General features: G+C 40.2%; 1 protein-coding gene across 1 annotated transcript in view; it reads right to left on the reverse strand.

The window, feature by feature from the left end:
* The window catches only part of STX18 (syntaxin 18), a 49,612-nt gene extending 22,880 nt beyond the window's left edge, over positions 1-26,732 (reverse strand). Inside the window, exon 1 of the mRNA XM_083460759.1 lies at positions 26,195-26,732. Within this exon, the coding sequence (XP_083316885.1) occupies positions 26,195-26,674 (480 nt within the window). The 5' untranslated portion in view covers positions 26,675-26,732. The remainder of the gene's footprint in view (positions 1-26,194) is intronic.
* Positions 26,733-27,079: the final 347 nt, after the last annotated feature.

The following is a 27,079-nucleotide window of genomic DNA, read 5'->3' on the forward strand; positions in this document are numbered from 1 at the left end:
CTACTCCAGTTTAATTACTTTTTAATTCCTATATTTTATATGTTTTAAGCCTTCTGTATTTTATCTGTGTTGTTTTAACTTGTATAAGCTGCTTTCAAGTCATGGTCTGGGGAAAAGGCAGGATATAAATATAATAGTAATAGTAATAGTAATAAAAATAATTCATTACTGAAAGGAAGACAACATTTAAAAATGGGACCTAGTGGTTCTTCATTCAGACATCAATATCAAAATCAAGGATCTTGGAGTTGTCTTGTTGTTTTTAATTAAAAAAACAGAGTTATATGCAGGCACAAAAAACCAACAACAAGATATTGCATATTGTGTATGACCACAGAGCATATGGGTTGGGGAAATTGTTGCATAATTTGGATTTTAAATGTTCAATGTTTTCAAATTGCAGATAGAAAATGTTAACTGCATGAAAAATGAGGGGTCACATCTATGGTGCCAGAAAGCAGCTTCTAAATCTTAGAATAAAGCCAGTTTATTTTTGTGTAAAGTGGTGTCATTACATAAAAGAGGTGTATTACATTAAAGAGGTCATTATGCCTTTAAAATTACTGGTGTTACTTATTACAATTCAGGCTTTGTTAAAACTCAAGGTGGTGTAGCCATTTTCTTCTAATCTCATGCAAATGATAAAATGATGCGGTGGTTGTATGTTACTTGTTGAGTAGTAGATTAACAAATCTGTATTTAAAAACTGAAATAGTCAAAACCTAAATGTGAGACGTTAAAAATACTAAGGAATCAAAATCGAGAAGCTGAAGATTCATTTGTTTTTGTAAATTCTTATTTTTGTTAGAGATGTTCTATCCATATTATATATTCTATCATTATGTGTAGTTCAGAAATACAGATCCAAAAGTAAAGTTCAATTAATATTTTTCAAACTTGAGCAATCCTTTCACAAAAAGAGCACTGCAGAATAAGCACAAGTCCACCAACTGCATTACGTAAGAGCCTAAACAACTGAATTATGAAAAATATATTTTTGACAAGTCACGGACCCAATATTATAGGCTTTTTAGTCTAATTCCATGCATGTTTACTTGAAACTACAGAGTCCCACTGAGATCACCTGGATTTACTCTGCAAAAGTATACAAAGTATTGCACATTTTGAAGGTAAAGCTCATGTCTTTATAATGAAAAGAATAATTTAAATATTCATCTATTCCTGGTACGGTCTAGGTATGTTTATCTGATTTTTAATAGGATAAAGGTCTCCGCAACAATAACGATTTTTACATTGAAGATATTTGAGAATTACAGGTCAAAGCTTTGATGCACAATTAGCATCTAATTTCCAAATTCATGACCCTAATTTCTAAGTTTAAAACTCAGGGTCTGCTGGTTAAGTGAAATAGAATAAAATGCAAAGTTTAAACTTTCAGGAACAGCAACTGTGAAAAGTTGGCACAGCTGCTTCAAATGCTTATTCTAAAGCTGCAAAAGTGCTGCATTTGTATAAGCAGAAATTAGATTTATGTCACCCGCCTGTTTAAGCAACTGATGATTTCCAGTGCTATCCTATTCAGGTTTGCGGGGAGAAAGTATAGTAGGTCATAATCACAACTGACCAGTTTTTCAGATGATTTGCCTCTTGAGGGTATACATTTGGTTTAAGTTGCAACTGCAATGTTAAAGTTCTTAAGCTAGGTCACTCAGATCAATTGCTGCAGTAATGTGAAACTCCAAAAAGCAAGCGATATCTAAACAGAAGATAGGGGTGGGCATGCATTTAAGTGGGGGGAGCAAAAAGCCAAGAGACAGTCAGCCTGGCTGCCTCTAATCTCATGAAAATGGTTACCTTGCTCAGTTCCTGGTTTACATCAACAAATGGGGAACAAAAACTAGTCTACAAGTACAAGGCAATTTGGGACCTATAATTACTTTTATTAACAGGCATAGCGTGCACATTTTATTCCATTACTTTTGTTCTACTAAAAGTTATTTGAATAGCAACATTTAAATGACAACAGCTCTTTAAAAATGCACCCAAAATTAAAAGGGCAAGGAAGCACGACAGCAAATCCTAAATAGAAGGGTCTGAAGATGCACCAAAATTCAGACTTGAGGGTTCCACATTCCTTCCTTACTCATATCCAGTTATTCAAAGTAATGAAAGAATAAACCCAAAAATGACTGCTTGCATATTTTTTTATCTGCAAATGTTGAAAGAGATGTAATGTGCAGACGCTAAAAATGTTGTTTAAAAAAACTGAGGCAAAATTTTAAAGTACAGCTGCCGGTAACAAAACTAAACAAAAAAGTTCATGTGATTTACCCACTGAGAGGCAGAGCAGTACCTGAAAAATCAATGGATTGCATAATAATAAAAAATCAATAATAATAAAATGTGCAATCTTTTTGTTGACTGCATTAAGAACAAACAAACAATACAGGAGCATTTACGTCACTCTGCAGTGATAACCTGTTTCAAAAATGGAAGTGCATAAGGCATAATGCATAAAAGAGTTTACTTTTTGGTATTGCGATTACTTCACTGGGCAGATTGTAATGAGAAAGTACAGCATTATAAAGGGAGACATTTCCCATTCCTTAACGAGGCGCTCATAATTGTTGTTTAAAAACTGAATTGCTCATCCTTGTGTACAACTACTCTCTGGCTCCAGAAAAACCCCCCAAACCCCCACCTCAAGTGGCACTACTGAAGTGAATTGCTACAACCCTGGAAAAGGGAAGAGTTTACACTTTCTTCACATGCATGTCTGCACAATTGAACATAGGGCGGCCACATACCCTACTTAACACAGAACAGTCCTCTAGTTGAAGGCGTGTCAGAGGACAAGACTCCAGGAATCCTTTATTTTTTGAAAGGCTGCCCAGCCAAAGTCGGGTTTGAAGATAAAGACGAGCGAGCAGGGGCCCATCAGCAGACATAGAGGACACAGGTTACCTGGCCCCAAATTTATCCTTTACCCTTATAATTATAGCAATTCTTTATAAATTTAAATCTACATGTATAAAGTAGCACATGCAAATTTTACGCAAATATGTGCTCTTTTGTGTTCTTTTTAAATAATGCATTTCTTCCTGCACAACTGCCCTGACTTATCTTAGTCTACTTGCACATCATATCTCTTCATAATCTCCTGCTATTACCTGATGTCAAACAAAATCAAATTTCCAAACCAAAAGCATTTGGGAGGAGCTCTTTTAGTATACAGAAATTTAGAAATACGTGAGATTCCTATTCTAAAGGATCAAAATATTCTTGAATCAGGACACCCCTTCAAACAAGAGCGACTATGCAATCCTAACGGTGAGGAATAAATCATAAACCTTCTGTTCACTATTTTGAGTTTACAGCTTTTGAAAAACATTTTCTGAAATTGGTTTATTTCATCTTTGAGTACAGCTTCCTTTAACAAACAAACAAACAAACAAACAAACAAAAGGACTCATAGCAGGAAGTATTTAAATAATGCTCCTTCCAGGAATATGAAAGCTGCTTTTCTGTATCGCTGCAACATTATTAAAAGGAAAGTAGAATATTTTGAGTAACTTAAATATTTTTGAAAGTGAGCATCCTAATGCAGTTGCATCTCTTAAATTTAGTATTACTTAAAATTAAGAAAACAAATGGTCTCACAGACACACACACACACACACACACACACGTACCACTCCCAAATGCGAGAACAACCTTGGCTATATGTTAAAGAGTTATTGTATAATATTGAGCACAAAGTTGCTCAAGGGGGTCTTTGGGACCTATGGGTAGCAGCAGATGACGGAAGGAGGCACCAGTGACTTTTGCTTGTGCCACAAGATCACCAGATGAAACTTTATAATTAAGACTTTGAAGTTCTACAGATCGACTGAGCTCGGATTCAAAATAAAACACATTGAAATAAGAACCTGCAAAAAGTGCTTCGTCGATTGTTCCGAATCCTTATCCAAAAAAGACAGACCAGTAATTTTCTTGCCTTTGTAAGTTCATACATGTGAATACTTATAATTCTATGAATTTCAACACACTGAAATGTTATACATTAAAAGGGATGGTTAATTACTGCAAAAAGGAACACAACGGCGTGTTTTAAGAACTGGCAGAAAGTTTCAAACAACTGAATACAGTTTTAGTATCACTTACAAGAATAAGGCTGCAATCTCAACTCCACTTACCGAGCGGTAAGCCCCACTGAATTCAACAGGACTTACTTCTGAGTAGGCGACATGGTTAAGATTGTGTTGTAAGTCTACCATAATTTATGCACCCACATGCTTGAGAGTAAGTCTTACTTTTGATTAAACATGCATAAGATTGCACGGTCAGTGAGTTCATTATTCACACAACTGTTATGTATGCATAAACACTGAAAGGACTTTTTGTCACTGAACTGAAAAATAAGGACCCGACAAGACTTCAGTCTTATCTGTTGAACTAACAAATTGAAGCTGCCTCATTCAAGTCTGCAAAACACACAAATCTTCTGATGTTCATATTTTTTGTTTCATCATGGGATCCAACATCTGACTTTAATAGGATTTTCCAATATTTTATTCCTGTCTTATTGCCTAACTCCAATCAGAACTTCAGTATTTATATTTTCACACAACCATCTAAAACCTCTTTAAGTGCAACACAAAAGCCACAAGTTTTGAGGAACGTTTCAGCTGGGAAACAAAAGCAAATTGGTCAAAATATGTTTGCCGAAATTGGCCTTTATTACTGTGAATTAAACACACTCCACTTACAACAATTCTCAGCATTAAACTTTATTTGCACTTTTACACAGGATGTTTTTTCTTCAACTGTTCCATTTTGTTCTGAATAAATTATAAATTTATTTCTTCTTTTCTTTATATCAAGTAAACAAAAAGAGAGCAACTAATAGACCTCACTCAACTCAAGAGTCCCCATCTTTTTACAATTAACTACTGCAGACATGGAAGCATTATTAAGACAGGGGCCAACTGTAATAAGGTAGGGACATTATACTGAATATTAGACAGTTCATCTTCAAACATTTCCCATTAATCTACTCTTTACAAAAATCAGGTTTTATAAAAACTATGTTATGCTCTGATTTAAGGAATCCTTATTCAAAGGATTGGGCGGCTTACAGTACATATAAAAACATAGTAAAACATCAAACGTTAAAAACTTCCTGATACAGGGCTGCCTTCAGATGTCTTCTAAAAGTTGTGTAGGATTGGGTGTACAGGTTGGAGCCCAATCCTACTTATTATTATTCATTAATTTAACAATCTGTAACTGATGTACATAATAGAGGCCCAATTCTGAAATGCACACTGAATTGTATCTATGTAGCACAGTATATAATTTCAGATTCAAAATTTATTCAAAGTATCAAAACTGAGGTGCACATATTTTCCGGTTGAAGTCACTGTAAACCGTACATAACAAGCGATAGGGAAACGAGCATCTGTGTAATATATACAATATCTCTCTCTCTCTCTCTCTCTCTCTCTCTCTCTCTCTCTCTCACACACACACACACACACACACACACTGTGCAGAGACAAGCAGGATCTGCAACAAAAGACTGTTGTGTGGCATGCTCCTGATCAGGGTTCCAACCAGCCAGCAATGCCCTCCTATAGGATACTCCCTTCCACTTCCTCTCTTCCAGGTTTTCTGTTGTCTTTGCCAACAGTCAGTCAGCATTCCACCCACCTAGCCCCAAAAGGGTTTTTTCAGTTTATTTAGTTAGTTAGCATTCTTTGGGACTCCTTCAAGCCTACTGATGCCTCTCTTATGTGTGTGAATTGTGCTGCTTTGGCTACAAAAGATTCCATATTCTGAGAATGAGTTGGCTGTAACCAGTAGCCCCATACAGAGATTCTCATTCACATATCATTGCTTTTAAAAGTGTTTTAATTCCTTATTTGCAATTTCCATTACCAAGATTTCCTTCTGTATATCCTCTGCTTACAAGTTATACTGATGTTATTCAGAATCTCAAAAACATGTTTCCTGACTATTATTTTATAAATAAGCCATGCTTCAGAAAATCTTTCTCTGCGTGGAATGAAGGAACAAAAAGTGACATGATCTCTATATGGAAAATACATGAGTGCACACGGACACACACAAAATAGTATAAACATGCTTTCCATCGTGCTTTACACGAACAGTAATCTAATTTGGCTCATACTTAACTTTCTGGGAAATTTACATTTTAACATTAGCAATTTTATTTAGGGGAGCAAAATTTTAGGTTGCACCTAATGTTAAACAAAGTTTCACTTACACAACAATACTGCCTCTTTTCTCCCCCAAAGTGCTCAGGAGGGTCTCCCAACCCATTGGAGATGATTTTCAGTGCAGGAGAGTGCACAGGAGAGACAAAAGGAGACGAGTAGGAAGTTCTGTTGCACATGCAGAACATAGGATACAATTGTATGGGGGGAGGGAAATCCCTTCTGTTCAATAAGAAGCACGGTAGACAGATTTTCTCGTGGAAGAAATATTGTTTATCATCATTAATTATGTGTTTATTACTCAGCATTAAATATGTCTATCTGCTAGAGCTGAAGTATAGAAATGAATATTTAGAAGTCCTAGTGTACTGCAGGGGCGAGGAACCATTTTTAGTTCAAGGCTCACCTCTGCTTCTGGGCAATTTTATGGGGATCACAACCAATTATTGGTAGGCAGGGCCAGAGGCAAAAGGGAACAGGACAAGGCATGTAAATTTTAGTACCTTTGCATGTTAGAAGAGTTTCTACACACACTTGCACTTCTCTCTCTATTCTATACCCAGACAAGAAGGAGAAATTAACAGAGTTTGGGGTCACATGAGCAGAGCTGATGCAGGATGTGGCCTGGGATAGTTTCAAAGGCCCGATAAAGAGCCAGACCTCAGGCTCCCCACTGTATACCTGGTGTACACTAAGGGGCACTCATTTTTCCCTTTGCCTGAAACCATGAACCCTATTTAGCAGTGCTTTTTTCTGGGGGGACACAGGGGCACACATACCCCTAAACATTTTGTGAATCTAAGTTTGGCCTCATTGAGGGGCAGTATTTCAATATGAGTAGGAAAATGAGAGTACCCCTAAACATGTTTTTAGGGGGGGAAAGCACTGCTATTTAGTATTTTAATGTCTACTTTCTGTAATTCTATTTCAGCATATATCTTTTTATTTTTTTATGAAGGCTCTGGAATTGCCGCCCACCTATGTCTATGCATTTAATGGGGGGGGATTTAAAGTAAAAACTTATTTTAGAAGAAGGCTGCTATAATCTTGTTGTGAACAAACACAATCAGTTTTGAAAAGCATACTACAGATTTATATCCACCCGTAACCATAGAAATTAATCTCGAGCTTAGATAAAGTAGCTGAGAATACCATTTACTTAATGAAAATCAGAGTACTGTTCCTACAAAAGAACCTCCTTTTATTAAAACTGCGTCTTGTTTTTCGTCATAGGATTTCAGTTGATGGGCCACTTCTTACAACTTAATTATACCCACTTAGGCAATATCTCTTTCATTAAAAAAAAAACAAGTTAAAAAAATTGCTGTTTGATTTTATTGAAAAGGGTGCTAAATTGAAAGGCATAGTTCATACATTTGAAATAAATGCCATGTAGCCTACAACATTCCACAATGGTCTCAATGAAAAATTACTAACTTTTACAAAGTCTGAAAACAATAGGTGGGAGGAAATACAACTGGATTAAGTGAAACTTCTGACCAGGCGGGTGGCGGTCAAGCTCCTTCTGAAAGAGCAGATCTGCAGTCGAGTGTCTTCCTAGATCCACTGCTGTCGCATGAGGCATCGGCAGCCTCAGTGGCGCAGAGTGCAGAGCGCCCGCTTTGTCTGGTGGCTCAGCTGTGGCCCTATATGGACAGGAATGACTTGGCTGCAGTCATATATGCTCTGCAATGTGCTGTATATTTGTTTGCCTTTGAAGATGGTTCAGAATATTTAGCTAGTGGCCACCCAATTGTTGGCATATCACACCAATCCTGGCACAACTGCACTGGCTGCCAATTCAGAGTGCTAGTTTTAACCTTGATGGCTTGGGACCACAATCTTTTCCGAAGTGCCTCTCCCAGTATGAACCTACTTGGACCCTTCCATCTTCACTTGTGATCTTTATTTGAATGCTCCCTCTGAGGAAGCTTCAAAAGGTATCAACAGGGAAGAAAAGTTTTTCAGTTATGGCTACCCACTTATGGAATGCTCTTCCCAATGAGGTCCATCAATAACATCATTTAGGTGTCAAGTTAAAACTTACTTTTTTTCTCCCAGGCATTTGATGGATTGCAACCAGCTGGTTGGTAGCAATTCCATAAAATGTTCTTCTACTGGGTTTGTTTATAGATTATTAATAAAGGTAAAGGGACCCCTGACCATTAGGTCCAGTCGTGGCCGACTCTGGGGTTGCGGCGTTCATCTCACTTTATTGGCCAAAGGAGCCGGCGTATAGCTTCCGGGTCATGTGGCCAGCATGACTAAGCCGCTTCTGGTGAACCAGAGCAGCACACGGAAACGCCGTTTACCTTCCCGCCAGAGTGATACCTATTTATCTACTTGCACTTTGACGTGCTTTCAAACTGCTAGGTGGGCAGGAGCAGGGACCGAGCAACGGGAGCTCACCCCGTCACGGGGATTCAAGCAGCCAACCTTCTGATCAGCAAGTCCTAGGCTCCGTGGTTTAACCCACAGCGCCACCCGCGTCCCTCATAGATTATTAGAATGGTTTTATTATGCTATATCTTTTTCTGAATTGATTGGACACTTTTTTGTAGTAGACAAATAAGTAAAATTAATAATAAAGTCTGACCCACAGAATATTGTGTAAGACTACAGTTGTTGGCATACCCAATTTATCAACTTAGCAAATAATATCCTGGTTCACACATCATTGTAAACCAAAGCATGATTTAGCATGAATGCACGCAGGCCCTGGGAGAGAAAACAATGGCTGCTTGGCCCTCCCTAGTCATTTTGCTCCTGCTCTGCACTGAACCTTATAAGCCATGGTTTGGTTTAGCATGGCGCCCAAATTGGGCTGATTACTTAGCTCTCTCCGCACTAAACATGAGCTATAACCAAGTTTTGTCCTATAGTTTAAAGTTTATGGTTAGTGTAGAGAGAGATAAACCACAAGCCTGGGTTCAGTTTACACATTAAGCCAAACCATAGACGAGCTCCGTGCTCCGCATCAGAAAACTGACTGAGTAGCAAACTAGAGGCAATTTCCTCTCCAGAAGCCCACATGCTGTCAATAAGGCATCGTTTGACTTAGCATGATGTGCGACCCATGCTAATATCTCATCGCCAGATGAATTATTTGACATGCAAGGAAGAGAATGTGCTATGTTGTTGTATTGATAGCGAGTCATTTCATTTCATTCCAAACAGTGGAATCAGTTCCCGCAGCTGTGTTTACAACCTATTTACAAGGACTGTGCGCTACTGTTCAGAACTTCTACTGATTTAAATGAGAGAAACAGCTGAAAGCAAAGAGACGATTTTAACTTGAGCACATGGTACATACCCAAACATTTCTGCCTCACTTTGCTATTGAAAGCCCCTAAAACCCAGTTACTTAAAATAAGAAAATAATGGGGCTAGGCAAGAATATGCGCTCCAGCATCCTTTTAACATGTTGCCCAGGATCCCACACCAAGCCAGCACACTCAGGCAGGCTAGCTGCATGATCCTTAGGGGAGACGGTAAAGGTGCTTTATTGTTTATAGTGGGTTACATTTGAAAATTACTGTTAATAATTCTTTCAAAATATTATTCATTATGCAATGCATATTATAGGCCACAGTATTAAAACAGAACCGGAGTAAACCACAAAGAACTGAGAAACAAAAGCATGGCTGCTCTCAAACAGTTTTTAAAAGGAGCTAAACTCCCCAAATCCTTACCCTGCAAATGCCAACTACTTTTCTCACAAACCTTTTTTTTTTTAAAGACATATTCACACACAAGTACAGCAATACATGTGTATTGGGCTTCCAGAATCTGATAACTTAAGTAGCAAAATGAATCTTTTAAGAGCTACCAAACTGAACAAAATAAAATAAAATTAGATATAAATTCCTGTTTTAGACTGTGGTCAACTGAGGTCTAGACAAAACCCCATGCACATTCACTGCTTAGTCTCCAGTCTGCTCCAAGTTTGAAAAGGTAATTGAACTCAGTCTGTAATTACTGGATTAGACACAGATGGGCTCTATAGATTTCAGGGGGAGAAGCACTGTTTGCATTCATTTTATGATTGCCTGTAAGGTCAAACTTTTCAAAATGTACTTTCATCTGTTAAATGGTTTCTTAAATTCCCCTGGGTAGATCTTCAATAACTGATGTTTTAAGCAATTTGAGCCTATCAGATCCTGTCTTTGAATATAATAAGTTGCCCATTTTCTAGTATTATATACGTACATGTAGGTTAATTGCTACATCTTGCATATTTTCAAAATTGCATTAAAAAAACCCTGAACACGTCATTCAACATACATACACACAGAATCGTGTGATGTCTTCTATTTTAGCAGGAGGGTCATATATCTAACAATGAACCACTGCAACCACACACACTCTTAATTGATGTTATAATTAACTGAGCAAACACCCTACAATGCCACTCCCATTTTACTATGCAGATATGGCAGTACAGAAGTACCATCTGCAGCCTGACAAAATACGGAAGCAAAAGAACTGTTTATTCAAAAGAGTACACTTTGCTTTTTCTTATAGCAAATAAAACTGAACCACTATGGTGCAATACTCAGAAAATGGGACTTGGAAAAGAGACTCACAGGTCAAACCCTGCTTGGCCATGTAGTTCACTGGGTGATCTTGGGCCAAACTCCATCTCTCAGATGAATCCAATTCATAAGGTTGTTGTAAGGATAAAATGGAATGGCAGCCACACCCCACAAGGCATGCTTTGGGTCTTCATTCTACAAAGCTAGTTGGAAAGATAGAACATTTTATCTTTATAGGATGCCTTACTGATGTTTAGGAACAAAAAGGCCTATTTCAAACCTGTGTCTGGTTAGACTCCTGGTGAAATACTACCCCGCTACAGGAGGAGTTGATTCCTACACACAGACAATGAATGTGTATGTCAGGGGGAAAGGTAGAATTGAAATCTCTCACACTCCGTCACTGAGTTTTCAATAGACAGTGGTTTATTTTAATACAGAGGAGCATTAAATCAAATGACCCTCACCCTGCATTCTCAAGTGGCAAACAAACAAAAAAAAGCAAATCCACATGGGGAGACACAATGCAAACTGGGCTCATAAACAAACAAGCTGAGACTATGCATGTGTTTTCATAGGAAAGAAATCTATTTATATGCCCTATTTCTTCATTCTTCCCCTTGAATTGAAACCACTTGCATACAAGTCATAGGGATCAGGTCTTAAAATTCAGAGAAAATTATTTGCATTATACATTATAATGGGAAGAAAACAGGGAAATGAGAAAGATTTCATCATGATTTATCCTCAATACAAAAGGGGGAAAGGGGTGTTTTACATTTCAGAATAGTTATACTAAGCCTGATTTCAGGAACGGCAGATCACTCCTAAAGACCACTGCAATTTTCAAGGCCAGGGATAATATAATATAATATCAAACAATCTAACTAACCACAGTCAGGCATAATGGCTTCAAACTGTAAAAGTATATTTATCTTATTTCAGAAAATTTATATTCCGCTTGATTGTAAAAGAAAACAAAACTCAAAGAGATTTACAAAAAGCAGAATGAGTTACAACATAACTTATGACTGTTTATACTCAACTTGTAATCAGAAGATATGTGCCTAAATAAGAAATTGCCAATTTACAATTATATTATGAGGCGGCATGTTTATGTTGGTTAAAGGAATGAATTTTGCTATTAAAAAAACCACCTATTAGATTTGGAAGGTCATGGTATTAATTTTGGCTGGCACCCGTGTTTATGGTATGGAAATGCTAATATATATATAGAAGAACTTCTAGAACCATGTGGTAAGAAGGAATACCTACAGAGTCTGGGAGAAATATAAAAATCTGTTGGAGAGGGGAACATTTTTGTGGTTATCACCAATAGAAGCTATAGCATTGAAGAAGACCAATATGGACAGACAATGGGCAATATATAGAGATTTACTGGACTTATCGGAGAGAGAAATCAAACTGAAGACGTCGGGAAAAAATTAAAGAACCTAGGAACAGACAGGTTGCAGAATTACCAACTAAATGAAAAGTTTAAGTTGGATAAAAAATGTGGTTTTATGGAGCAAAGCTCACAATCTGAAAGTGAATTATTAGAATTATTAGTACTATCTAAAATGTATAGATTATTATTAGGCTGGGGAACAAAAGACGAGCTGGTTAAATCATCAATGATACATTGGGCAAGAGATATACGGTATAACATAGAATTCAACTTCTGGGAGAAACTCTGGAAGACTGACTTAAAATTTACTGCATGTTATACATTAAAGGAGAACTATATGAAAATGTTTTATAGATGATACCTAACTCTAAGTAAATTAGCAAAGATGTATAAAACTGAAACAGATAGGTGTTGCAAATGTAAAGAAGCAGAAGGAATATTTCATCATATGTGGTGGTCATGTAGAATAGTTAAGGGCTACAGTGGTACCTCAGGTTATGAACTTAATTCGTTCCGGAAGTCCATTCTTAACCCAAAACCATTCTTAACCTGAGGCGCGCTTTTGCTAGTGGGGCCTCCCGCTGCCGCCACGCCTTCACCGCGTGCTTTTCATTCTCAGCCTGGGGCAAAGTTTGCAACCCGGAGCAACTACTTCCGGGTTAGCGGAGTTTGCAACCCGACGTGTTTGTAACCCGAAGTACCACTATACTTGGAAATAATTTATACTAAATGAAACAACTGTTTAAAACAACACCCACCCCCCTCAAAGAGGCATTCCTTTTAGGAATGGTACAGACAGAGGTACCCAGGGGTCAGAAAAGGTTATTTATGTATGCAATGACAGCAGATCGGATTTTGTTAGCTCAAAAATAGAAGGTGGGAGAGGTCCCAAATTGGCAGCTAAAAATGAGGGAATATGCAGAGCTAGCAGGCCTAACCAGCAGGGTAAGAGAACAAAAAGATTGAGTGTATAAACAGGAATGGAAAATATGTGTGGAGTAAGCAAGTGAAAATGCTAGGGGGATTAATATAAATTCAACAGTATCATTTAAATTAATATTATATAAAAGGGGTAAAGTAGATGGTTGACATGGAATATGCAGTATATTTTGGAAGTATAAAGGAACCATGGAAGGAGAAGAACGAAAGTTGTTGGATTTAACGTTTTGTATTTTACTGTGGAATATGTACATTTGAAAATTTAACAATATATAATTTTGAAACAGGAAACAAGAAATTGATGTTGAACACATGAGGTTGTAGTCAACTAAGTCTTACTCGCCACAGACCCAGTGAAATTAAAAAACCTAAGTCATGTCAATTAACTTCAATGGGTCTACTCTCCATAGCCATTGCCACTGCAGTAAATTCATGGAGCATACAGGTGGTTATTTACCAAGCAGTAACTTAGAATCATACAATCAAAGAGTTGGAGGGTGCCTCCAAGGGTCATCTAGTCCAACCCCCTGCAACACAGGAATCTCAACTAAAGCATCCATGGCAGATGCCCAACTAACCTCTGCTAAAAAACCTCCAGGGACGGAGAGTCCACAGCCTCCCAAGGGAGACTGTTCCACTGCTGAACAGCTCTTACTGCCAGAAGGTTCTTCCTGGTGCTTAGTCAGAAACTCCTTTCTTGTAACTTGACTCCACTGGTTCGAATCCTACCCTCCAAAGCAGGAGAAAACAAGCTCACTTTATTTTCCATGCGACAACCCTTTAGATATTTGAAAATGTCTATCATATCGCCTCTCAGTCTCTCCTTCTCCAGGCTAAACATACCCAACTCCCTCAACCATTCCTCATCAGGTTTGGTTTCCAGAACCTTGACCATCCTTTTTGCCCTCCTTTGCACACATTCCAACTTGTCAATACCCTTCTTAAATTGTGGTTCCCAAAACTGGGGACAGTATTCCAGATAAGAAAGAATACAGTGGTATTATTACTTCTCTTGATCTGGACACTATACAGTGGTGCCTTGGTTTTAGAACAGCTTAGTTTATGAACAACTTGGAAATAGAACGCTGCAAACTCGGAAGTAGGTGTTCCAGTTTGTGAACTTTGCCTTGGAAGCGGAACATGTTCCGCTTCCTGTTGAGTGTGTTCCGTTTGTAAATTGAGTCCCCCACTGCTTATCAAAGGCTTCCTGTTGAGTCTGTCAGCTGTTTAGTCCTGAGCACCCACGCAACACAGAGGTAATATTTGGAGCTTTTGTTTTTGCTAAAAAAAAAAATTGCGCTTTTGTGTGGCTTTTTCGGGTTTTTTTACTGTGACTTGTCCTTCGTTTTATGGTACTGACTTGTGACTGTGTGGAACCCAGTTCAGCTACTGATTGATTGTGTGACTGCAGAAATGGATAAAAGCTCCCCTATCCAAACAATAATGAGTGCACGTAAGGGGGGAAAATAATTTTAATTTTTATCATCTACAATACTGCCTTATTTATTTTATAGTACAGTACATTGATTATTGCTTTCATTTTATGGATCAATGGTCTTGTTAGATAGTAAAATTCATGTTAAATTGCTGTTTTAGGGGTTGTTTTTAAAAGTCTGGAACAGATTCATCCATTCTGCATTACTTTCTATGGGAAAGCGCACCTTGGTTTTGGAACGCTTTGGTTTTGGAACATACTTCCCGGATTGATAAAGTTTGGAAACCAAGGTACCACTGTACTTCTGTTGATGCAGCCTAGAAGAGCATTCACTTTTTGTTGACTTATGTTAAGCTTGTGGTCCACTAAGACCACTACACCTTTTCCATATGTATTACTAGTAAGCCTGGTTCTTCCATCTTATATTTGTGCACCTGATACTTCCTGCCTAATTGCAGAACCATACATTTGTCCCTAATGAAATTCATTTTATTAGTTTTGTTCCAGTTCTCCAGCCTGTTAAGGTCATCTTGAATCCTCCCAGTTTGGTGTCATCTGCAAATTGGATGGACATCCCCTCAATTCCTTCATCCAAGTCATTTAGAAAGGCCCAGGAAGGTCTCCATGTAGCCCTGATATCTGGCAATGTCCAGCCAGCTGTTGAAAATAACTTTATCTATATCTGCTAAAACAAAAACAGCTTGGTAGATAGTTGTCTACAACTATCCTTAGATGCCAGGGTCAGGTGCCAAGGAACATGCTGAGCTCATGGAGGCTTCAGACTTGTGTTTTACATGGCAGACTTTTTTTAAGACAGAGGATTTAAAGCAGTTTATTTTATTTATTTATAAGAAGATTTATAAAATGTCACAGTGGTATATGATAAAATAATCAAAACATCATAAAAATGAAGTTGCGGTATAACATGCGGGTGTCAACTATTGGAAGAAAAAGAAGTTAAGAGTGCCATTGGCAATCTCCTTCTCTAAGTAGCTCTTGGGACTTCATGGTATAACATAATATTTAAAATAAAGCCACGGATAAAAAGCAAAAATATACCGAGTTAAACACTAGTTGTTCCAAAAAGAAGTTCTGTAATTGATCACATTATTTCCTAGTGTTTTTCTCACAATTAAAAAAGAAGCAGCACTATACTAAACTACAATTCAATGTAGAAAAGTTTAATGATTTTCTGTTATCTATTATAAACTACTTCTAATCAGCATGGATCTAAGTGGATCGAATTCTGCTCCCACATACATATCAATTACATAAATAACGAATTTAACATGCAAAGCAAAAGTGAAAACTTTCTAAACCAGAATTTTAAATAATGGGCACAATCTCATGTCTTCTGATCTAAAATGAATTATACAAAGACCTTCTTAAAATCTCAGCATCCAAAGGAACTGAACCAGGCAAAAGAGAATCTAAAGTAAAAGGGAATTAAACATTAATAAAAAATCATGTAGCTGTCTTTTTTTTTAATCTTGGCAACAAGGCTTTGAAAGAAGAATATCCCAAGAACACGCACATCTGTTTAATATTACAAGCCAACTGTCAACATCCTAACTGAAGTTTTAATTTAATATTTTTCCTTTCTTGATGTTTTACCTTTAATCAATGCCTTGTGAGAGTATCAGCTTTCTATACGAAACTGTTAAATATAAAGAAATGTTATTGCAGCATGTTTATAAAATCATAGTTTGAGAACTTTGTATTTTTCTAAAGCCTGACCACAACTTAATTATCCGCAGGACATTCCAAGCTTGCAAACGTAAGCTCCAGTTCCCAAGCAATTTGGAATATCTACTGTACAGGACATTGGGCTTTCCAAATACCACAGCATGGTTCGGTTTCCAAAAGTCAGCATTAAGGCTTTTAGGCACGGCTTTTATTTTAATTAAATATTCGTTTCGGTGCTAATCATTAAATTGTTTTCATGCTTCTCTTTCATGTTACTTTGCTGTCCTCAGTTGTTTGTTATTACCGCAAAAGTGAAGGAGCCATTATGAAAAGGGGAAGCACAGTCCCATGTCCAGCGCAAAAGAGAACATGCCTGCGTTGGCTGAAATCCCCATCAAGATGCACCCAATTCAAGAACAAGAACTGTAATGAAATTTCCAGGGGGAACTATTGACTATCTAGCAGGGAAAGGCTTTGTCTCCACAATCCCCTCAATAAAATTAACTTCAGAACAACAGCATGGACATTTCAAGAACCCCTAAAAGCCACCCAGTCACATTTGAAATAATTGTGCATTTTAGCTCCAGAAACAGAATTAACACAGTGGGGACCAATTATTCTAAGACACTTATTTATCAGACTTTTAAGGTCCCAATGAATAATAATAATAATAATAATAATAATAATAATAATAATAATAATAATATATTTCTATCTCACCTATCTGGCTGGGTTTCCCCAGCCACTCTGGGCAGCTTTCAACAGAACATTAAAAACAAAATAAAACTTCAGACATTAAAAATGTCCCTAAACAGGGCTGCCTTCAGATGTCTTCTAAAAGAAAAAAATTATTTAGGAAATGAAAACTGTCTGAATTAATGTGTTCCCATGAAGAATACTCAAATTATTTTGAAGTCTGACTAGGACACATATTAAAAAATAGAAATGAAATCCAGGATACCAAAACTGCTAAAGAACAAACACAGAAGGCGAATCTACTTCACATTCAACAAGTTTTCATTCTGTCACTATTCTGCCTCTTACTCAGACCAATATAAACAAAAAAGGGAGCAGGGAAGTTATCCAGTCATGGAAAGAAGATGTCTGGGAGCTGTGACAACTGAATGGGATTAAAAGTAGTTTACATTTGTAGTGTATGCACATTGTTTGTACAATTATTCACATTAAGTGTAATAAAACAAATATAATTTTGTCTACATGGCACATATTTTAGAAGAGGCATATAAAAATTCTTAGCCTTTTGGTATCAGTGTTCAGCAACATACTATTTAACCTGCGAGAGATAAACTGGTAACTGTCACCTCAGAGAGGCAGCTCATAGTTACAGCAACCCTGCTTATCCAAACCTCACTTTTCATATACCCATACTAGTGTGTGTGTGTGTGTGTGTGTGTGTGTGTGTGTGTGTGTGTGTATATAAACTTTTCTACATTGAATTGTAGTTTAGTATAGTGCTGCTTCTTTTTTAATTGTGAGAAAAACACTAGGAAATAATGTGATCAATTACAGAACTTCTTTTCGGAACAACTAGTGTTTAACTCGGTATATTTTTGCATTCTAGATACCAGGCTAACAAGGTGCCCTTATTTTCAGAGATAATTTCTCTGGTTTACATACATCAACAGCCTTCCAAGGGTTTATATATAGATGTGATGTGATGTGAAGTTTGTGTGAAGCATAAAATGTAAGCACAGGTACATGTACACATTCCAAGGAGGCTTTGTAGCAACAGATATTAGTGGTTAGCATTAACTATTAGAAGAAAAGGAAGTGCAAATATTGACACTAAAATGGATCACTTAACAGTTAAGCAGAACTGGAGTGCTGGTGAGGACTGTGGAAGAAAAGGTTTTTATGAACTGAACTAATTAGGACTACACTTTCCCATTAGTCAATGTTAATAGAATCATAGAATCATAGAATCATAGAGTTGGAAGAGACCACAAGGGCCATTGAGTCCAACCCCCTGCCAAGCAGGAAACACCATCAGAGCACTCCTGACATATGGTTGTCAAGCCTCTGCTTAAAGACCTCCAAAAAAGGAGACGCCACCACACTCCTTGGCACTCCTTGACACTCCTTAGCTGCTCACTGTTGCTACTATGACACCCTCCCCAGCTCTAATGGTTCACAGCTAAAGGCAAAATAAAACAAGATGTCATTAGAAATTCATATACAGTATTAGTAGTAAAATAAGCATTACAGTTTAGTTGTATATTCTACTGCATTTGTACTGACCCTTTTGCTCTAGTGCATGATATGTGGATAATGTCCCTTTCATTGGGGCAGAAGCTGCTATTACTATTGCATCAGTAGAAACAGGCTAAGGGAGTGTATCAGGGATCAGCAAACTTTTTCAGCAGGGGGCCACTGCACTGTCCCTCAGACCTTGTGGGGGGCCGGACTATATTTTGAAAAAATAATATTGAACGAATTCCTATGCCCCACAAATAACCCAGAGATGTATTCTAAATAAAAGTGGACATTCTACTCATGTAAAAACATGTAAAAACACGCTGATTCCCGGACCATCCGCGGGCCGGATTTAGAAGGCAATTGGGCCGCATCTAGCCCCCGGGCCTTAGTTTGCCTACCCATGGATAGAGGGAGTGGAAACAGTCTCTAGTAAGACAGCAAGGAGCCAATAAGCTTGTCACTGGCAAGACTGAAAGAAATACATATGTATTCAAGGACAGCAAGCTCTGTTCCACACAATTTACACCTGCCACTGAATCAGGGATATCCATGATAAAAGGAGGCAAATGCACATGCTCCAAGAATGGAGCCTGATCTTATCCAAGACACCCGTATTTTGGCATGTTGGTTCAGACTCCATCTAGATACATTTAGAGTTGTTTAAGACTGCAATCCAGAGCTTTCCAGGCTTTTCAAGTTGGTGACACACTTTTTGGACATGCATCATTTTGCGACACAATACTTTGGCCCCCTCATGAGAAGAGAAGACTCCCTGGAAAAGACCCTGATGTTGGGAAAGATGGAGGGCACAGGGCGAAGGGGACGACAGAGGGCGAGATGGTGGGACAGTGTTCTCGAAGCTACAAATATGAGTTTGACCAAACTGTGGGAGGCAGTGGAAGACAGGAGTGCCTGGAGTGCTCTGGTCCACGTGGTCATGAAGAGTCGGACACGACTAAATGACTAAACAAGCAAACCAGAGGTTAAACTTGTTCAGTTTCTGTTAATTGGTTCTCGTGGGAAACTTGCAGATTCTGGCTAACACAATTAACTCAAGCTGGTGTCAATTTACTCTTGGCAGAAAGCCCAGGTCTGCTTGACCTAGAAACTACTCACTCTGATTGGTTAACGACCAGCACTCAACTCTGTTATCAAGGGATTGTTAGCTCAGTTTGGTGTGAGGTGTTGTTAGAAGTGCTGTGTATGGTTATGAGAGAGAGAGAGAGAAAGAGAGGATTTATTTTGCTTTTATTTGTATGCAGAAACTCTGCTGGTTTTATTTTTCCTTTTAATAAATCCTGTAAATAGTTATTCTGAGTCTAGCTGACTAGTCATTACCGCCGCAACTAGCTTCTTCGCTGTGCAGGAAAACTCTGCTACGTTTGGGCTAAAGCCAGTAGGGCTATGCCTGACACTTCAAAGTTCCATGAGGTTATGGGCATTGTGCTGCCAGCCTGAGTTGCGGTGGTGTCAGCATCAACGGCGTTGGTTCCAGTAGTTCCAGAAGTTGTTGTTCTCTGGCTGGTTCCTGACTGTGGTGAGCTGGTGACGCAGTGGACACAAGGACAACAGCTGCAGCGTGTGAGTGCTGGGTGCTGTGGTTCCTGTTTTCTCTCTCGGTGGCCGTGAGTAGCTGGTTCCGGGTTCCAGGGACATCGCTCTCAAGATGGCCTCACAACCAGTTCAGATGGCTTTTGAGCGTCTGAATGACTCCAATTACTTGCTGTGGTCGGAACGCATGCAGGCAGTGCTGCAGAGGGATCGTCTCTGGCAAGTGGTGAGTAAGTTTCCTACGAAGCCTGATGATGAAGACCTCGATAAAGACCAAAGAGCAAGGGCCACAATTGTCTTGGGGCTGGAAGATTCCCAGTTGCCGTATGTGAGGGGAATCAAGACAGCTAGAGGTGTGTGGCAAGCACTTAAAGAACTCCATGTGCGTGAGACAGCGGTTTCCAAGCTGTTCATTCGCAAGGCATTGTACAAGGCAATGTTACAGCCTGGGGTTACAATGCAGGAACACCTACACAGTTTACAGTTAAAGTTTTCTGCGCTACAGGAAAGAGACTGTGCATTAGACCAGCAGGAGAAGGTGGCTATTATTTTGAGTTCTCTCCCGGAAAGCTGGGATAATTTAGTTTTGTCTCTAGAAGGCATACAGGAGCATGATTTATCAATCAGTTACGTTACTGGGCGTTTGATTGAAGAATGGCAGAAGAGGCAAGAAAGGTCGTTGGCTGCAGAGGCTTCTACAGGCGGGCTGTTTGGAAGGAGTTCTCATGCCGTGCCAGAGGTGAAGCAAAAGCAGCGTACTGGTGAGGAGTCAGCGTTTGCTGTTAGGCGTTGTTTCCGATGTGGGTCTTCAGCGCATCTAAAACGACAATGTCCAGAGTTGGTCAAGTCTCAGTTGCCGGTGCAGGAGCAGAGACGAGATCAGCAGCAGCAACAGCGTAAAAAGAAATTCTTCAAACAAAAACAGTCGGCTCGGCTGGTGACCGCCAAGGTCAAGATTGCTGATGAGAAACAAGCTGTCTGGGTGGTCGATTCGGGAGCGTCGCGCCACATCGTAAATTCAGATGAATTGTTTGTTTCCAAGAACTCAGCACAGCGCAGCCAGGTGGCTCTAGCAGACGGAAGTACTTCCGAAGTGATTTCGGGGGGTGCAGTTTTTGTTCCCTGTCTTCGTGAATGCCTGCAAAATGTACTTTGTGTGCCTTCATTAAGGAGCAATCTGATGTCTGTAGATTGTTTGCTAAAAGCTGGGTTTAAAGTGTATTTTGAAGGAGACAGTTGCATTATTAAGAAGGCTGGTGAGATTTTAGGCACTGCTAAGTCAGAGGGAGGCTTGTTTTGGCTTAAAGCAGGATCTCAAGTTGCAGCAGTAGTCAGTAAATCTCAGCCTGCAGTGAATAACAAAGCTATACATGACAACTGTGTGCACTTATTGCATAGGAAAATGGGGCATGCTTGCTGGAAAAGTGTACTAAAAATGTCTGAATTGGCTGATGGGGGTGATTTAAAGAGTTGTAACAAGTACCTTGATTGTAATGTGTGTAAAAAGGTTAAAACCCACAGAGTCTCTTACCCCAGAAGTGACAGAGTTAGTGAGTCACCGCTACAGCTGGTTCACATGGACGTAATTGGTCCATTTGCTGTAAGCAGGGGTGGATCGCGCTTTTCATTAACAATTGTGGATGACGCCACGCGTTATTCTTGGGTTTTTCCCATGAAGAATAAGGGTGACGTGTTCACTAAGTTTAAAGGCTGGGTGGCATCTGTGGAAAGATTTCTGTCCATTAAACTCAAAAGGATTCAGACGGACAGAGGTGGCGAATTTATGTCAAATGCTTTTAAAGATTGGTTACAAAAGCGTGGCATTGGGCATAGAAAAACGAATGTTTTTTCCCCAGAAGAGAATGGCGTTGCAGAGCGAAAAAACAGATCTTTACAAGATATGATGTTTGCCATGCTTGACGATGCTGATTTGCCCATGTCTTATTGGGGGGAGAGCATGCTCACCGCGTGTTATCTCCAAAATAGGCTCTTTCATCAAACAATAGGTACAACCCCGTACTTTAAATTGTTTCAGAAAAAACCCAAAATTGACCATTTGCATGTGTTTGGATCAAAAGCCTGGGTATTAATTCCGAAACAAATGAGAAAGAAGGGAGATCCTAAGACCAAACAGTTAGTGTTTGTGGGTTACCAGGAGCTGGGAAAAGGTTTCCGCTTTGCTGAAGGGACAAATGGCATTGTGATCTCCAGGAATGCCAGTTTTTGTGAACATAGTGGCTGGGAGAGACTACATGCCAATACTGAGGTTTGGTTTGAACCTTCCCAGGAGCTTCATGACTCTGAAGGTAGACATAGAGAATCAGAGTCTGAGGGGGAGGAAAGTTCAGATAAGAGCTCTCAAGAAAGTGGAGTTAGCCAGAGACCAGTTGCTAAGCAACAAAAGAGAGGTCGTAGTTCTGAGGAGGAAAGTGGGTCAGAAGAAAAATTTTCTCCCAGAAGATCTAAAAGACAAAACAAAGGAGTGCCTCCGGTGCGTTTTTCTCCTGATACTGCAAATGTGTTTAGTGTAAGTACAGAACCCAAGAGTTTTCAGGAAGTGTTAAAGTTGCCAAAAGAGGAGGCAGAGCTCTGGAAACAGGCAATGGAGGAAGAGATGTCCTCTCTGAATGAGCACAAGGTTTTTACACCAGTAGCAGCGCCTGAGGGGGCAAAGATTGTAGGCTGCAGGTGGGTGTACAAACTTAAACCTCTGGTGACAGGAGAGTACAAATACAAAGCTCGTTTAGTGGCTCAAGGATACTCTCAGAGGCCTGGAAAAGATTATGACGAGACTTTTTCCCCTACTGCTAAGGGGGACAGTGTAAGGCTGATTTTAACGCTTGGAGCAAAGAGAAAACTCCTGTTAAACCATTTTGACATTCAGACTGCATATTTACATGCATCAATATCAGAAGACCTGTATCTAGCCGAACCGCCTGGTTATGAGACAGGTTCCAATAGAGTGTTGAAATTAAACAAAGCTCTATACGGTCTCAAACAGGCTGCAAGATCTTGGAACAAATGTTTCCATGAGGCCTTAGTGTCATTTGGCTTCAAGCAGAGTACAGCTGACAATTGTGTTTATGTACGTGGTACAGGCAGTGATCAAGAGTTTTGTCTGATTTATGTAGATGATGTATTGTATGCCTGTAAAACAGATAAACAAACTAAAAGATTTGCCAAGCAATTGTCCAGTAAGTTCAAAGTGAAAGACTTAGGCCCGGTTAGGACATATCTAGGGTTGGAAGTGTGCTGGGCCCAAGATGGCAGCTGCCTAATTAGTCAGCAGAACAAAGTTAAACAACTACTGACTACATACAGGATGCAGGATTGCAAAGGGGCAGCGGTGCCTATGGATCCAGGTTTCATAAAAACACTTCATATGGATGAGAGTCCTGAATTTGAACATCCTGATGTATATCACTCTGTAATTGGAAGTTTATTGTATCTAGCACAGTGGTCCAGACCTGATATTAGCTATGCAGTAGACATATTAAGTAGATTGGTCTCAAAACCCACACTAAATGCCTGGAAAGGGGTAAAACAAGTTCTGAGGTATCTCAAACAGACAATTGGCTATATGTTACAATTAAATTCTTCCGAGGATGAAATGTTGAGTTGCTACTGTGATAGTGACTGGGGAAATTTGCCAGATAGAAAATCTGTCACAGGACTAGTTATAATGGTCGGTGGAGCTTTAATCAGCTGGCGGTCACGCAAGCAAGACGTTGTAAGTGTGTCATCAACAGAATCAGAGTATGCCACATTGAGTGAATTGTGCAACGAGGTGATTTATTTCAAGCATTTGATGGCAGATTTAAATGTAAATTGTGGAGAACCAGTACAAGTTTACATTGATAATCAAGCTTGTATAACCTTAAGTAAAACAGAGGGTTTCAAATCGCGTTCCAAACATATCTCTGTAAAATACCAAAATGTACGTTGCTGTGTACAAGACAATGTAATCACCTGTACTTATGTATCAAGTGAAGAAAATGTAGCAGATGTGTTAACTAAACCATTGGCAAAGGTAAAGAACAAGCGAATGTGCAAGGGTTTAGGTTTGCTGGAAAAATAATCTCCTACATAGGTGTATTTGGAGTTAATTGTTCAGCAGAATCTGTGAGGGGGTGTTCAGTTTCTGTTAATTGGTTCTCGTGGGAAACTTGCAGATTCTGGCTAACACAATTAACTCAAGCTGGTGTCAATTTACTCTTGGCAGAAAGCCCAGGTCTGCTTGACCTAGAAACTACTCACTCTGATTGGTTAACGACCAGCACTCAACTCTGTTATCAAGGGATTGTTAGCTCAGTTTGGTGTGAGGTGTTGTTAGAAGTGCTGTGTATGGTTATGAGAGAGAGAGAGAAAGAGAGGATTTATTTTGCTTTTATTTGTATGCAGAAACTCTGCTGGTTTTATTTTTCCTTTTAATAAATCCTGTAAATAGTTATTCTGAGTCTAGCTGACTAGTCATTACCGCCGCAACTAGCTTCTTCGCTGTGCAGGAAAACTCTGCTACGTTTGGGCTAAAGCCAGTAGGGCTATGCCTGACACTTCAAAGTTCCATGAAAACTAACCCTTTCCATCCCCAGAAAGAGTGTAGGGAGCATTCATGCTACACACCTACACACTGCAGCCGGCACACTAATGTGTCATGACCCACAGTTTGGAAAGCTCTGCATTAGAAGATAGGAACCTTCTGGATCAGGCCCATGGCCCATCCAGTCCAGCGTCCTGTTCTCACAGTGGCCCACCATATCCCTGTGGAGACTCTGCAAAAAGAACATGAGCCCAAGAGCAACTCTCCCCTCCTGTGGTTTCCAGCAACTGGCATTCGGAAACATTGCTGCCTCCAACAGAACGCAGAACATAATCTACATCAGAGCTTTCTAAACTTTTCATGTTGGTGACACACTTTTTAGACGTGCATCATTTCATGACACAGTAATTCAGTTTTACTAGCAAACCGGAGGTTAAACTAACCCCTCTCCAGCCGTGGGAGGAACACAGGGAGCATTCGCACGACACACCTACAACAGCCAACACACTAATGTTTTGCGACACACAGTTTGGAAAGCTCTGCTGTAATCCAGTCACTCTACAGCAGGCATGTCCAACAGGTAGATCATGATCTACTGGTAGATCACTGGACGTCTGTGGTAGATCACTGGACGTCTGTGGTGGATCACTGGTAGATCACTGGCTCCCTGCAAAGAAGATCAACAACTTTGGCTCCCCTAAAGAAAAGCTCATTTTTTTGTCCTGCACCACAAAAAATGGGGTAGATCACTGCCAGTTTTTAACTCTGTCAGTAGATCGCAGTCTCTTGGGAGTTGGCAACTCCTACTCTACAGTTATTTTACAGTTGGTCCCAATAGACTCAGAGGGACTTCCAAGTAGAAATGCCTAAGACTGTGATGTAAATCACTGATATTAAATTCAACCACTGAACAAGATGCCTATTATGATAATGTTGCAGTACAACTTTTATATATTTTGTGAACACATTTGTCCGTTGCAGGTGAAAAGATTCCTTTTTCTTCAGCAGTGAAGAAAAACAATTGCCACAAAGGGTATGAGTTTTTCACTCTCCAAAAGCCCACTCCTATTCTGCAAGGTGCTTTAGGTTGCAATCCCATAATAAACACATACCTGAACTTAAATCCCTTAGATTTTAGTGGGGTTTACTTCTGGGCAGACATGCATGTATTGGGTTGCACAGCTAGTGTCAGGAGTGTTTTACAGACTGCTTCTGATATATAGCACCTTATTGAAGCTGCTCTATTCTCCCCACACATCCCCGACATTGGCCATTGGAAACCCTGCCGCTATTTTATATTGTCTTGATATATGTGTTTTTATGTACAGTATTGTACTTTTTTGTAATAATACGGATTAATGTTGTTCACCACTCTGGGGGCCATTGGGCTAAAAAGGCGGTATAAAAATAAACAATTAACACCCCATCCTCCTTTACACTGTCGCCACTGGCTGGGCGGGGAATGCAAGAGGATCAGACCCGCAAAGAATGTGCTCCAACATGCAGTACTTCCCACCCCTCTTTCTTTTCTTTTAACACACCAGATCCTGCCCAGGCAGAACTCCAACCCCTCTCTCTGGCGACCTGCGAAGAAAGGAGCCCTTCGAGCATGTGCAGAGTGCTCCGAATAGCCTGGGCTTGACTGGCGCCCTCCTCGCCCCCCCCCCCGCCAGCCCCACTCACCACTTCGCGGGCGCGGCTGGAGAAGTCGCCTTTGGAGCGCTGCCCGCCGCCGCGCTTGAGCAGGGCCTGGGCGTCGTCGCGGGGCCCGTCGCTGCCGCCGCCGCCGCCCAGCGGGACCCCCAGGGCCTTGTTCCGGGTCTTCACCGTCTTCACGCTGGCCTTGAACAGCAGCGTGATGTCCACCGCCATGGCGGGCGGCGAGGCGGAAGGCGGCCCGGCGCCGAAAGGCGTCCCCTCGCCCGCCGGGACCGCGCGAGAAGGTTCCGCCTCCGCCCGCCGCTGGGGTGGCGGGGCGGGGAGTTGGCGGCTCGTCAGGGCGGCCGAGGAAGCCTTCTTCCTACACAGCCCCCCTCTCTCGTCGGAGGGACTGGGGGGGGGGTCCCCGATTCGCTTTGGGGGAGCGGCCCGCAGAAATGGGGAAGCGCGGCCCCGGAGCGCTCCTCGGAGTCTCTCGTTCATTTCCCTCCCTCTCCGCCTCATTATTCCCGGTGCCCCCGGAATGGAGAAGGCGGCGCCGCCTTGGCCCCCGTTGCCCTCCCCTTTGCGTAAAGTGGCTGAATCTGCGGTCAGAACCTCCCCAGGCAGGGGCAGTGTATCCATACATACATGGGGTGTCCATATATATGTGTACAGTGGTACCTCGGGTTAAGAACTTAATTCCTTCTGGAGGTCTGTTCTTAACCTGAAGCACCACTTTAGCGGAGTGTGTAACCTGAAGCGTATGTAACCTGAGGTACCACTGTATAGGGATACACTGCCCCGGCCTAGGGAGGCTCTGAGCCCAGATTCAGCCATATATACTGTGTGTGTGTGTGTGTATATATATATATATATATATATATACACACACACACACTGTGTGTGTATATATATATATATACACAC

The sequence above is a fragment of the Podarcis liolepis genome, assembly GCF_965112155.1.
Source record: "Podarcis liolepis genome assembly, chromosome: 9".
NCBI lineage: Eukaryota > Metazoa > Chordata > Lepidosauria > Squamata > Lacertidae > Podarcis > Podarcis liolepis.